Source organism: Onychomys torridus, chromosome 6 (assembly GCF_903995425.1).
Source record: "Onychomys torridus chromosome 6, mOncTor1.1, whole genome shotgun sequence".
In the NCBI taxonomy this organism is placed as follows: domain Eukaryota; kingdom Metazoa; phylum Chordata; class Mammalia; order Rodentia; family Cricetidae; genus Onychomys; species Onychomys torridus.
The window spans coordinates 53,794,818-53,807,128 of NC_050448.1; the positions used below are offsets into that span (position 1 = coordinate 53,794,818).

Sequence of the window (12,311 nt, forward strand, 5' to 3'; positions counted from 1 at the left end):
TCAGACACAGGTGGGCCTCCCATGGATATCAACCAGCCAAGGCATCTCAAGGTTCAGTGAGACTAGGCTCCTCTTCTGTTAAGGCTGGATGAGGAAATCTGGTAGGAGGAATGGGTGACAGAAAGCAGGCATCAGAGTCAGATATAGCCCCTGCTCTCACTGTTAGGAATCCCACTAGAAGACCAGGTAATACAACTGTAACATATGTGCAGAGCACCTACGTCAGTTCCATGCAGGCTCTCAAGTTGTCCATTCAGTCTCTGTGAACCTCTATGAGCCCAGGTTAGTTGGTTCTGTGAGTTTTCTTTTCATGTCCTTGAACCTTCCATAGAATTCTCCTAGATCCGCATAATGTTTGGCTGTGGGTCTCTGCATATGTTCTCATCAGTTGCTCTTCCAAATGTATTAATTATGTTTTATTTTCTCTCATTCTTTTAACTGATTATTGTTAAAGGTCTATCAATCTTGTTATTCTTTTCAAGTAATCAATTCTTCATTTTATCATTATGTATTGTTTTTCACATATCTATTCCATTAATTTATGCTTTGGTCTTGATTACCCATCCTTGATTGTTTTTGAGAGATGTTTGTTTTTATACTTCCAAAATCTTAAAAAAAAAACAAAACATTAAGTTCTTTATTTGGGTTCTCTCTAAGTTATCATTTTTATATAGGCACTTAGAGCTATAATCTTTCCTCATAGGACTCTAACTTTATTATGTCATAGATTATGGTATCTTATGTTTCATTTTTATTCACCTCTAAAAAATTTATAATTTTCTTTGCTATATCTTTAGTGATCCATCCATTATTCAGAATTGTTTTGTTCAATCTTCACAACCATGTATATTTTATTTATCTTCCTATTGCTGCTCTCTTCTACTAGAAACCATTAAGAAGATTTTGAGTTTTGCTCTCTGTGTTGAAAGATGCTTTATGTCTCAACACATGCTCTAGTTTAGTGAAGTTTCCATGGGACTACTGAGAAAAAAATTGTGCTACCTAGTGCTTTTATATATTATCTTGTAGATTTCCTTTAAGTGTGTTAGATCTATGATGTCATCCAGTGCTATGATTTATCTTTTCATTTATATCTGAATGATCCATACATTGGTCAGAGTGGGGTATCAAAGTGACCTATCATTAAGGAGTTAGAGTGGATTAAAAAGCCCAGAATGGATAAGATAGGAACTCATGAAGTACCACCCTTAGTTGAGAGAGCTATTCGCAAATGATGGTGGCTAGGGAAGAGGAAATCTTTTTGCTTCAGTGATTTGGCTGCTAAGATGCTCTTCATTCTTTAGTAGATGTTTCTACAACCATGCACATACTGAAAGCACTAAGTGAGTTCAGTGAGTTTTAAAGAAATAAAAGAAGACTAAGGAATTGGACTAGAAAAGGAGTGGTGGAAACAGGGGAGGAGATGATAGGGAATGAATGGGGAACAGATTTAGTTAAAGTATGCACGAATGACAACTCAAATAATAACAATGGGAATAAACCAACCCAAACATTTTTATTTGTAGAATTTTATTGGAATATTCTTAGTAGCTTTACTTGAAATATGTATAATGAGAAAAAAGAACTCCAAAATCAGAATACCAATGAATTATCAAGTAGAATTTTCTAATAATGATAAAAAAAAATGTCTTTTTCAGTATATTGCAATCACCCAAGATCTATTTGAGTCTGTTAGTAGACAAAATACTTAAGAAACACTATAGGGATCTTCCTTTTTGCTTGAAAAATCCATTTTGTAGGTGTTCTATGAACCTTATAATTAAAGATTTTTATTAGAATTCATCAGTTATTTGACTGTATTATGTAGTTCACTTTTAAATTTTTGAAAGAACTTGTTACTTTTCATGAAAAAATAGCTAATAGATCATATGCAGAAGAGTGTTTAAGTGAGAAAATGAAATTAACAAAACAAATTATTTTAGTGAAATATAATACCAAACTAAATATAGTTAATTAGTTTCCAGGACACTGAAGTATCCAATTCACAATGTTTTATGTCATATTTGCATTTTTAACCAAATTGAGTGAACTATAATGCTTACTCTGCATTTTCACTATGCTTTTGTGACATGATCCTGCTGAATAGACAGAAACAAATTATTTCCTAAAATAATTTATCAGCCAGTAAGTAAAGTGAAGTTCCAGGAATTTGAAAGTATATGAGGCAACTACAATAGAAAATGAATAATCAATAGACTAATGAAAGAATCATAGTATCACTAATATATGGAAAAGATTAGAGACATAATGGTTAAAGAACCCAAAATGTCCCAAATCTTAACATAATGATAATGTGGAAACTGGATTAAAATTTGGCAAGATTGCAAACAAAAACAAGTTTCAACAGGTTAGGAAAGTAATGTTAGATTATAATAAGTGATTTCATCACAACCCCCGCCTCCACCCCCCACCCCCCACCCCGGCATCTTTAGTCCTGAAGTTAACTTATTTATTTTCAATATTGATGGACAAACACTTGCAATAAAGATTAAGAAGACAGAACAGGATAGAGTCAGCTGAGGCTAGGGATTGACTTCCCCTCTTCTTAATGCTCTAATAAAATTAAGGTAAAGTGGTAATCTCATAAAACAAAACTCAAAAACAAATTTCTCATATAGACAGAAAAGGGTAAAAGGCAAATCTGCTAAGAGTAAAATGATGAGCGATACTCTCAGAAGCAGAGAAAATAAAATTCAAATCATCCAGCAACATAACATACAAAACAAAGTAAATAACTAGCACAAAATAAAAATTAGGCTGAGGATATTGAATAGTATAATGATTATAACAATTCAAAAACAGAGGTCAAATATTTTAAACTCATTCTTTGTGCATTCATAAAATGTGTTTTGATCATAGTAAATCCAAATTCTCTCTAAACTCTTGCTTCAGATTTTGTAAGTCTCAGATAACATAATTTATGATTGCAATTTCATTATGTCTTCCCCACACTCAATATTTAACAAACTACATATCCTTATTTTAGATTTAAGACTCCAACTATAGTCAAGTATTGAAAAGATACCCTATAGAGAATCTTCAGGTCAACTTTATTCTTCAGTAATTTATATTTTGCCAGGTATGTAGGTGGGAGAAACTTTTAACTGAAGTTTGAAATTTAGAGAATATATCCTATAACATTTTGATATATAGAGATCTTACTTTACACATCAAATACAAAATGGTTTTACTATTTCCTTTCCAAATTCAACAGCAACTTCGAGCTAGGAATTTCTTGAGTTTTCTTAGGAGGACAGACTCAAGGAAAAGAAGCACCAGGTAATTCATAAGCATAGCTACATAATCTGACAACAAGCAAGTCATGTCCTTTGGAAATCAACTCTCACTCAGTTCTCAAGAGCTGAAGTGGTTGTTGTTGCAAGTAAGGTGGGAGCTGAAGACAGCTCCAAATGAAATCTATGGAAGCCTGAAAAATCCTTTCAGATCCAGATAAATCTAGAGTCTTAGCTATAGGAAGGAATTCCCAGACAGTATGGGGCAGACTTGGAATATATTAAAAATAGATTTTAACTTAGATTTTAATAGATTTTAAGTAGCAAAGAGCTAATAGAGCATAAGTGCTCAGAGAAAGCATCTGACACAGGATAGCATAAGTATAAAGCTTCACAAGAAAGTCACAATTAGATATCTTTAACATAGCTAGCTACAATTGGATAATTTCAGCACCTCTCAAATCTCATTTCAAATATTGCTTAGGAATTTCATTTTCCATCCCTCCTTTTGGTGAATGAGATGATAGGGCAGTTTCTGATTATACCAGCCAAATAAAAACATAGTACTGGGTTGCAGAAGACTTTTTTTTTTTTTTTACTATAAATGAGAGTTTACATTTCTGTTTGTGAGACAACAAGAGAATATTTTAAAAAGTAATAAGAATATAAATATATACAAACATTATAAAAGATTTATGGCTATTTTAATGTATTTTAAATCTCTATATAAAAGGAATACTGACCATGTGAAGGGGACCTCACAGAAAATCTTAATTGTGCTGGAAATCATGTCTTTGGAGAGAAACTTTAGTATGTATCCAGGTTGATAGGAGTGTCTTTGCTTTTCCCACACCCAGAGTTTTTCCTGTCTTTGTATTCAGTTTCAGTGGTGACAGTTTAGAACAGGAAGACTTAAATATTTAAACACAGCCCTTTATTTAAAAAAAAAAGTTTGCAAAATGTGCTGTAGATTTTTTAAAATTAGTAATTCTGGATAATTTGTAATTTTAAATTCTATTAAATTATTCTTGTAATTTAATAAGTAAATGGAGGAAAATGTGTTCTTGATGAAACAAGTCTGGTCTTCGAAATGAACAGTCATAAAACAGTTGTCATCATTAATTTATTGTTGCTTTTTTATTTCCTTGGTCTTTTCATTTGCTTTTAAACTGCACAAATCATATGCTAAGTTTTTCTTTGCTTCACAGGGTCCAACTCAGTAGGGAAAAACTGTGTAAGATTAAAACAAAACCATTGAAATGAGATGGAAATGAAAGCCATGCCCTATCTAGCTCCCCTTTTAGTTTCTAATCTGGCAGCCTTCCAAAGACATGGTTGGTTCTGAGGGACAGGTTCTGAATTCAGTACTGACTACAAGCCAAAATCTTGTCTGTTCTCTGGGAAACTCTGATCAGATAACAACAGGAAGCAATCCACGGAATCAGGAGTTCCTGTTTCCAGTGTTAATACCAAATGCATGCTCTGAATGAGCAAGATGAAATGTCAAAAGTGTACCTTAGCAGAGATTGCGGTGTCGAACAAAGGAGGCACTGTTTTCTGTGAAGCCTGAGTTCTGGTTTACTGGACATTACTTATTTTCCTTTTCTTTCTTTTTTTTTTCTTTTCTTTTTTTTTTTCCCAGAGCTGAGGACCGAACCCAGGGCCCTGTGCTTGCTAGGCAAGGGCTCTACCACTGAGCTAAATCCCCAACCCTTCTTTTCCTTTTCTGAATAGACTTTTTTTAGTACAGTAGATTCTAATTAGGTTCCCCTCCTGCAGCTCTTCTCAGATCTTCCTCCTCTCCACACTCATCTGAATCCATGTCATTTCTGTTCCTTCTTAGAAAACAGACATCTAAATAATAATAATAAAAGTAAAATAAGATAAAATGAAAACATACTCAAATAAGGCAAAACAAACAATCAGAAGAAAAAGCTCACATTTTCACAATACATTTGATCATGACTTCAAAAATTATAAAGGAATCTCTTTAATAAAGCAACTTTATTTTATGGTATTGAAAATCCACATTATGATAAAATCGTAATAGGTATTCCTGTTAAAAGTCTGAGTAGAGCATTTAGGCTAGAGTAAAGGCAGGGAGGCAGTGTTTATGGTTCACTGCTCACTGCTCTAAGGCACGTAGCTGGGCAGTAGGTGGCCCTGGAGTGCAAACAGTACTGAATTACAAGGCCAGTGTTACAGGATAGAGCTGTGATCGTGGGGGAGGTGGGCGGCACTTTTCTCAATTTGCACAGGGCATCTGCTTTAAATGGTGAAGGTTTCACTTAGTGAGTTCTATATATGTTTTAGGAAACTTGCTTTACATACTTTTCAAGTTTGGGAAGTTTAAAATAGGCTCCATTTGTTTCCTTTAGGACACTGTTTTTCTTCTTTGCCATTCTCTCTGGGGCATGAACTGAATTATGAGATTTCATTTGTGGAAATTTACTCCTGTCATGGGGCATGTATGTCACTTATGTTAACAGATATCAAAGCAGTTTGAACCATTATTAGACCTCTGTTACAAATATATGTCTTTGGCAAGTTAAAATTAGTGTTATATATATAAAATGCAGATAAAAATGAACACATTAACGTTTTATTTTGTCTCTCATGAATATGAGAGAAATGGACAGACATCCTTAGTTCAGAGACAGTTAAAAGTCACAAATCCATATAGTTTAAATAATTTCAGTGGTCTATGCAAACAATGACTTATGCCATAATTCATTTCCCTACTCATGCATGAGGACCCAATTCTTAACACTAGCTATTAGGATTTAAATATATATATATATATATATATCCCAGAGCAGCTTCCATATAATCCCAATGCTGTGGAAACAAAGATAAGAGGATCCCTGAGACTTGATGGCCAGGCATGCTGGTCAGGTCAGCAACCACCAACTGTAGTGTGAGAACCTGGCTCAGAAGAGTAAAGTGGATAGATATTAAAGAAGAAACCAGATATTGACCTCTGGTTTCCACATGCTCACGGATGAATATGTATTCCACATATATTTGAATATACATGAACACAAACACACACATACACACAAAAAAATCGTGGAAATAAATCTACAAATATGTTTAAAGCTGTTTTTTTCCCCACAAAAGGAGATGTTATCTGAATATTTGCTAGTCAACATTCACTTGAACATCAACAGGCAAGATTTACTGTCCATTGCTAAATAATGTACCACGTATGGGATAGTAAAATATCTCAAAGACATGTAAGGACTGTAATCAATATAGAAGGTCATGATATAAACAATGAATAATTTTAAGCAGAATTTTCTAGTACTTGAGTATTTTAACATTTACCAAACCATATTCATTATCATAGCCTGAAAAACATCCAAATCAAAGAAAGCAACACTGATTGGTCATAACTTGTAAAAATACCATTGTTAATTTCATGAAATCCTAGAAAATCAAGTATAATTTATGTCAATTATGTATTACACAACTTTCATTAATATGTAGATACACATACATACATAAATAAAATAATAAATATTGATGAGTAACCTTCAGAGAATGTTTTCCTCCATGATAAACAGGCAAATTAAGTAAGAAACCAAAAAGAAAAAAAATACTGAGTATACATGACAGTAAAATCTTTGATTTTTTTTTTTTTTCATCCTTACAAATTTGAAATCTAGGCATTCTTTCAAACATATATTCAGGAAGTACTCTGCAATAAACTTGTGACTTTAGTTTCAAAGCTCTCTAGTTCATTTCAGCGAAGGAAAACATGAAAATGGAAAGAACTAATGCCATCTTCTTACGCTATTTATTTATGAGGTGAACATGAGAAATTTTGCAACACAGTTGAGTTTAGAAATTTTGTACAATTTAGGGAAGTATATAAGTGGGTGTGTTGCAAATTTAGCTCAACAAAGTATTTAGTACAACAAAAGTGACCAGAATAAAGTCAAGGTAATAAAATAGAAATTTTCCATGGTAAGAGATATCTTGAAGTAATTTTTGCATATATAGTTTACAGGCTTTGTCTAAGCATAAGTCAATACCACATCAAAGAACTATACCTCTATATGAACTTGTATTCCTCTTTTAAATAAAGACACTAATTTTGTCCTCTGTACAGACAACAACATACATCTTTTGCAGATGGTAAAATACCAGGTGGTTGACTGGCTTTCATGAAATACTTCTGCTTTACAAAAAAGGGAGGAACCTTTTTCTTTCATATTCATTCAACTGATTTGGAGTTGTCAAACTATGTTATTGTTTTTCAAGAAATAAACTTTAATGTATGAGTTTACATGAAAAATATATTGTTATTTCCTCTTCTTCCAATAAAGTAGTTATTATTGAATCTTCTTTTAGAGAAATCTCTGCCATGCTGTCAATGGGTATAATAGTGGCAGAAATGTTATGACAATAACCAATTGCTTTATGATTGGATGTAAGAACTATTCATAGGAGGAAATAAATGTCTAGTATTGTAAATCTGACTAAAAGCCCATGGTTGTGGAGCTCATCAACCTTTGAAGTAAACCTACTGTTATTATTCTGTTCAATAGACACAGTGTCAAACTGCCGTCTGAATTAATTTCTATCTATCCACAGATTAGTATAGATTCCATATCTTATCAACAAAATCTTTGCACAGTAGATATTTAACACAGAAACAACTGGCCAAAGTGCAGAGAGTAGGTGTGACTAACTCATCACAAAATATCTGAACTGAGCTCCATGCTTTGCATATTGATTGGTTGTAGTCTCTATCACCACATCAATAATCAGCATGACACAATAACCCTACAGGATCAGTAATGGCACACATACCTTAGTGGTAACCAATGACTCTCTAATTGGTTTTAGAATTTCTCAACAAGATGGATACTATGCCTGGTACTGTAAACCTAGCTAAGTGATCAGTGCTAGTGAAATCATTTTTATTGGAGAAGACTCTACAACCATTAATTTACTAAAAATTACAATTTTAAAGGTTAAATTTATTTTTAATTGTGTGTGTATGTGTCTCTCTGTATAGGCAGGTTTGTGCACATTAATGTTTTTGCCTGAAGATGCTACAAAAAGATGTCTGATCCTCTGGAGCTGGTGTTATAGGTGATTGTGAGCCATCTTAAGTGATTGTTGGTAATTGAATCTGTGTCCTCTGCAAGATCAGGAAATTATCTTAACATTTCGGCCATCTTTCTAGTCCCAACATTATTTTAATTATAAAAAAAATAGAGTAACAAAGTTTCAAATACATATACTTCAAATGTAAATATTTATTAAAGTACATGTCATGCTTACCTCTCCCTTCTGTTACACTTCTCATTGACATTCTGATTTCCAAGTTGTCTGTAGTCTAAAATACCCACTTTCCATCCTCTGACCTGCACGAGAGTTTGCACATTTTGTACTGAAACTCATTTATATTAGCTCCAAAAGATTATTCCACATTATCCTGTACTAACTAAATAACACTATACATGGAGGTTTGTTTTGGATAAGTTATCCTGTGTTTCAGGCTGTACAGAAATCTAAGCCAGATCTGTTGGAATGGTTTGCTATGCTTTGCCATTCTTTCTCACAGGAGTCTCTTCTTCATGATGCACATATGTGCATAACCACACACCATGACTAAAGCTTTGCTTTTGTGCTATTCCTCCAGACACCCAAATTGCTGGCTATTGAATCTAGATTTGATCACTTTGCTCATTTGGCAGCGAGTTCTTTGCTGTTATGTGATATTATTATTCTTCAGTGAAAAGAGAATAATGTGAAATCGACTTCTTGTATAGCAGCACATTTACTTTTTGTTTTAAAAAGAGGACTTCTTGAAAGGATTACCGAACACCAAAAATCACTGTACAGCAGTCATTTTATTACCCTTTAAAGAAGTAAGCTTGTCTCTTTCTCTCTAGAACACATTGTTTTCCATCTTGTCTTGAAAGACAATGGAATTTCGAGTTCTGTTTTTCAACTTTAGTCTTCCCAGACATATATTTATATATCTTTAGAAAAATTCTCTTAAAATTGTCAATGCTGTCAAGTCTAATTGTAAAAAGCAATTCAATTACAGAGCTATTTTTTAACTAAAAATATGTTGTAAAAAGTCCACCTAACATAGCGTCTACTGTGTCATTTTAATTGCACTATCGACTGTCATTTTAGAATGTATTTTGTGTCATGTTTCCTATTAGCAGGTTGAGTTACCTCAATATTCTGCTTTTACTGCAGGTCTCATCATGAGCATGTATGAAGTCAAATCCTTTGTCACACAATTACGTGGAGATACCAGATTATTAATATTAGGGGTTTTTTGTTTTGTTTTGTTTTTGTAAGAAACATTAGGTTTGCAATTATTTTAATTAATTCTAATGCCCCTGTTATTAAGATTTATACCCAGGGGATACTAAAAATGTGTTAATATCTTTATTGGAATGAATTTTAGCTTGGAGATGAGATCTGTAAAGTTAAAATTTCACACTATAAATTAAAACACACTATTATATGATAATCTCAGTACTTTAGGAGGCGGTGAGTGGGTACCATGACAGTAAGAAAAGGCAGGTGTACACATCCTAATATAAGCTTTCTGCTATTAAGGATATTTTCAGATGGGTAGAGAAAATGTTAAATATACACAGGCAGGTTCAAATGTGGGATAGTTTCGTAAAACAAATCAAAATGTTTTAAATATATTTAACTTAATCCTGTGTAATGTGGTACAATTATTGTGGAGCAAGATGTAAATGAGTTTAAGCACAAAATCAGGCAGATTCTAACCCTTTGTCTTTTTATCTGAACCTCACTTTCTTTTTTAAAAAAATCGGTTTGTTTGACTTTTATCTGTGGTTTGTCTGTGTGTATGGATATGGGCACCTAGGTAGGATATCTGTGGAGGTCAGAAGAGCATGCTGAACCTCTGGAACTGAAGTAGGAGGCTGTTGTGAGCCAGTGATATGGGTGGCAGCAACTGACTTTTACTCTTCTACAAGTGCAGAAAGTCCTCTCTCACCCAGGACCATTGCTCCAGCCCCTGCCCATTATTTTGTGCGTACTTGAGTTTATCAATCTAGAGCTGTCATGGGAGGATAAAAACTAAAGCAATTAATTTAAACTCTACAGCCAATTGATACCATGTTTTTCTGTTTCTTAAAATATTAATGTCTTTCTCATAGGAAAAAAATTAAATTTTACAACCTTGGCAGAAAGTTTTCTATCACCTGGAGAACAGTTTATTCATTTTTTCCAAGTTTTAAAGTATGCAAAATTGGAAATTAAAGAATTTACATTGCATACATTGATCATATAACACCAATTTCTAAATGCTGATAAAATAATTTCTTCTCAATAAGATAACTTCAAAAATAACTCATTTTTTGTTGCAGGAGACAGCTGCTTGACCACTGAGTACAGCAAGATGAAAAGTATGCTTTTAGATTTACAAAATCAAAAGTACATTACACAAGGAAATGAGAATTCTAACGATGATGACATATCTAGGAAGAAGCCGTTGGTGGATCAAATGTTCAAGCATTTTGATGCAGACAGTAATGGACTTATAGATATTAATGAACTAACTCAGGTATGACTAACAATTAAATATAATGTCTTGCTTATAGCAGATAGTTTTATTTTTATTAGAACTTACTCTATATAATAATATATTTAATTCATAATACCAAAAGAGTGGAAATGAAGTATTATGTTAATATTTGACTACATAACTGATTATGGAGGTATATGAAAGGAGATGGTGGTATTGAAGCCAGGTTGGAATACATAATTTGATCTTGACTCAGAAAGCAAGGGCTTGAGATACCACTAAGTATGTGTATGGTAGACTTCTGTTACCATAACCAACCACAGGGGAAAACAAAAAAGGTTTAGCTAATTTATCAGCAACATTTATCAGTAGTATTTTAGGGTTTAAAAGAAGTATGATATATCTGTACTTTAAACAAAAATATAAGCATGTTATGGAACTTATAAAATTTCTCCTGGTATTTTCTGAAATGTATGTAATGTTCAGTTTCTGCCAATGTATAAAATGTGTCTTAGGAGTCATTTGAAGCAGAGGGTGTACACATGCTGGTGATGACAATGTTGTAGACTGTTGTGAAGTACAGCTCTGAACTTAAACCGATAAAGAGGTTGACTACAATGAGTCATCATTTGCTTTACTACTCTATATATATTCAGGCAAGATATTTATCTGCAGTCTTATTATCTTTGTCTTAGATACTCAAGCAATGCAGGGCACAATGTATGAGTTAGAAAGTACTCATTTCTAGCTTCTGAAATAAATATATTTCTAATTTATATCTCTGGTGTTAAATAGAATTCATCTCAGCCTAGACATTTTTAGTTTGGAATTTTAGTGATTGGTGAGAGGATGTCATTATAGATATAAATATACTTTAACACATCAACTTTACTAAATGATATTCTTCAAGCATTTACTTAGTTTTCCATGCTATAAAATTTGGAATATAGAGTTGTTCCTAATACACATTTATTTTCCTTATTAATATTCACTGACTCTCTTCTTTAAATTTTTGTTGCAAATAGATTCTTCTCTCAAACAATGCATCCTGATCACAGTTTCCTCTCCCTCCATTTATCCCAACTGCTCCCTGCACCTCCCTTCTCCCCAAGATTAATTCCTCCTCCACTTCCTCTTCAGAAAAGAACAGACCTCCAAGAAACAACAGTCAAACAGAACAACAACAACAAAAAAGATACAGTAAATATGGCAAAAGCCTTCATATCAAGGCTGGACAAGGCAACCCAGTAGGAGGAAAAGAGTCCCAAGGGAAGGCAAAAGAGTCAGAGAAAAACCTATTCCCACTGTTAGGGGGTCCCACAAAAACACCAATTTAACAGTCATAACATATGTGCAGAGAACATGGTGCATACTCATTCAAGCCTGATGCTTGCTGTTTCAGTCTTTGTGTGCCTATGTGAGCCCTGATTAATTGATTTCTGCTGGTGTCCCTATTGCCTCTGACTCCTACAATCTTTCTTCTTCCACTCTGCATGGTTCTATGACATCTGAGGTGAGGG

General features: G+C 33.4%; 1 protein-coding gene across 3 annotated transcripts in view; it reads left to right on the top strand.

Annotated features, from left to right (window-relative positions):
• Fstl5 (follistatin like 5) overlaps window positions 1-12,311 on the top strand; it is a 572,741-nt gene that overhangs the window by 279,811 nt on the left and 280,619 nt on the right. For all 3 annotated transcript variants that reach the window (XM_036190876.1, XM_036190875.1, XM_036190878.1), the window contains one exon: window positions 10,634-10,830. In XM_036190876.1, the coding sequence (XP_036046769.1) occupies window positions 10,634-10,830 (197 nt within the window). The remainder of the gene's footprint in view (window positions 1-10,633; window positions 10,831-12,311) is intronic.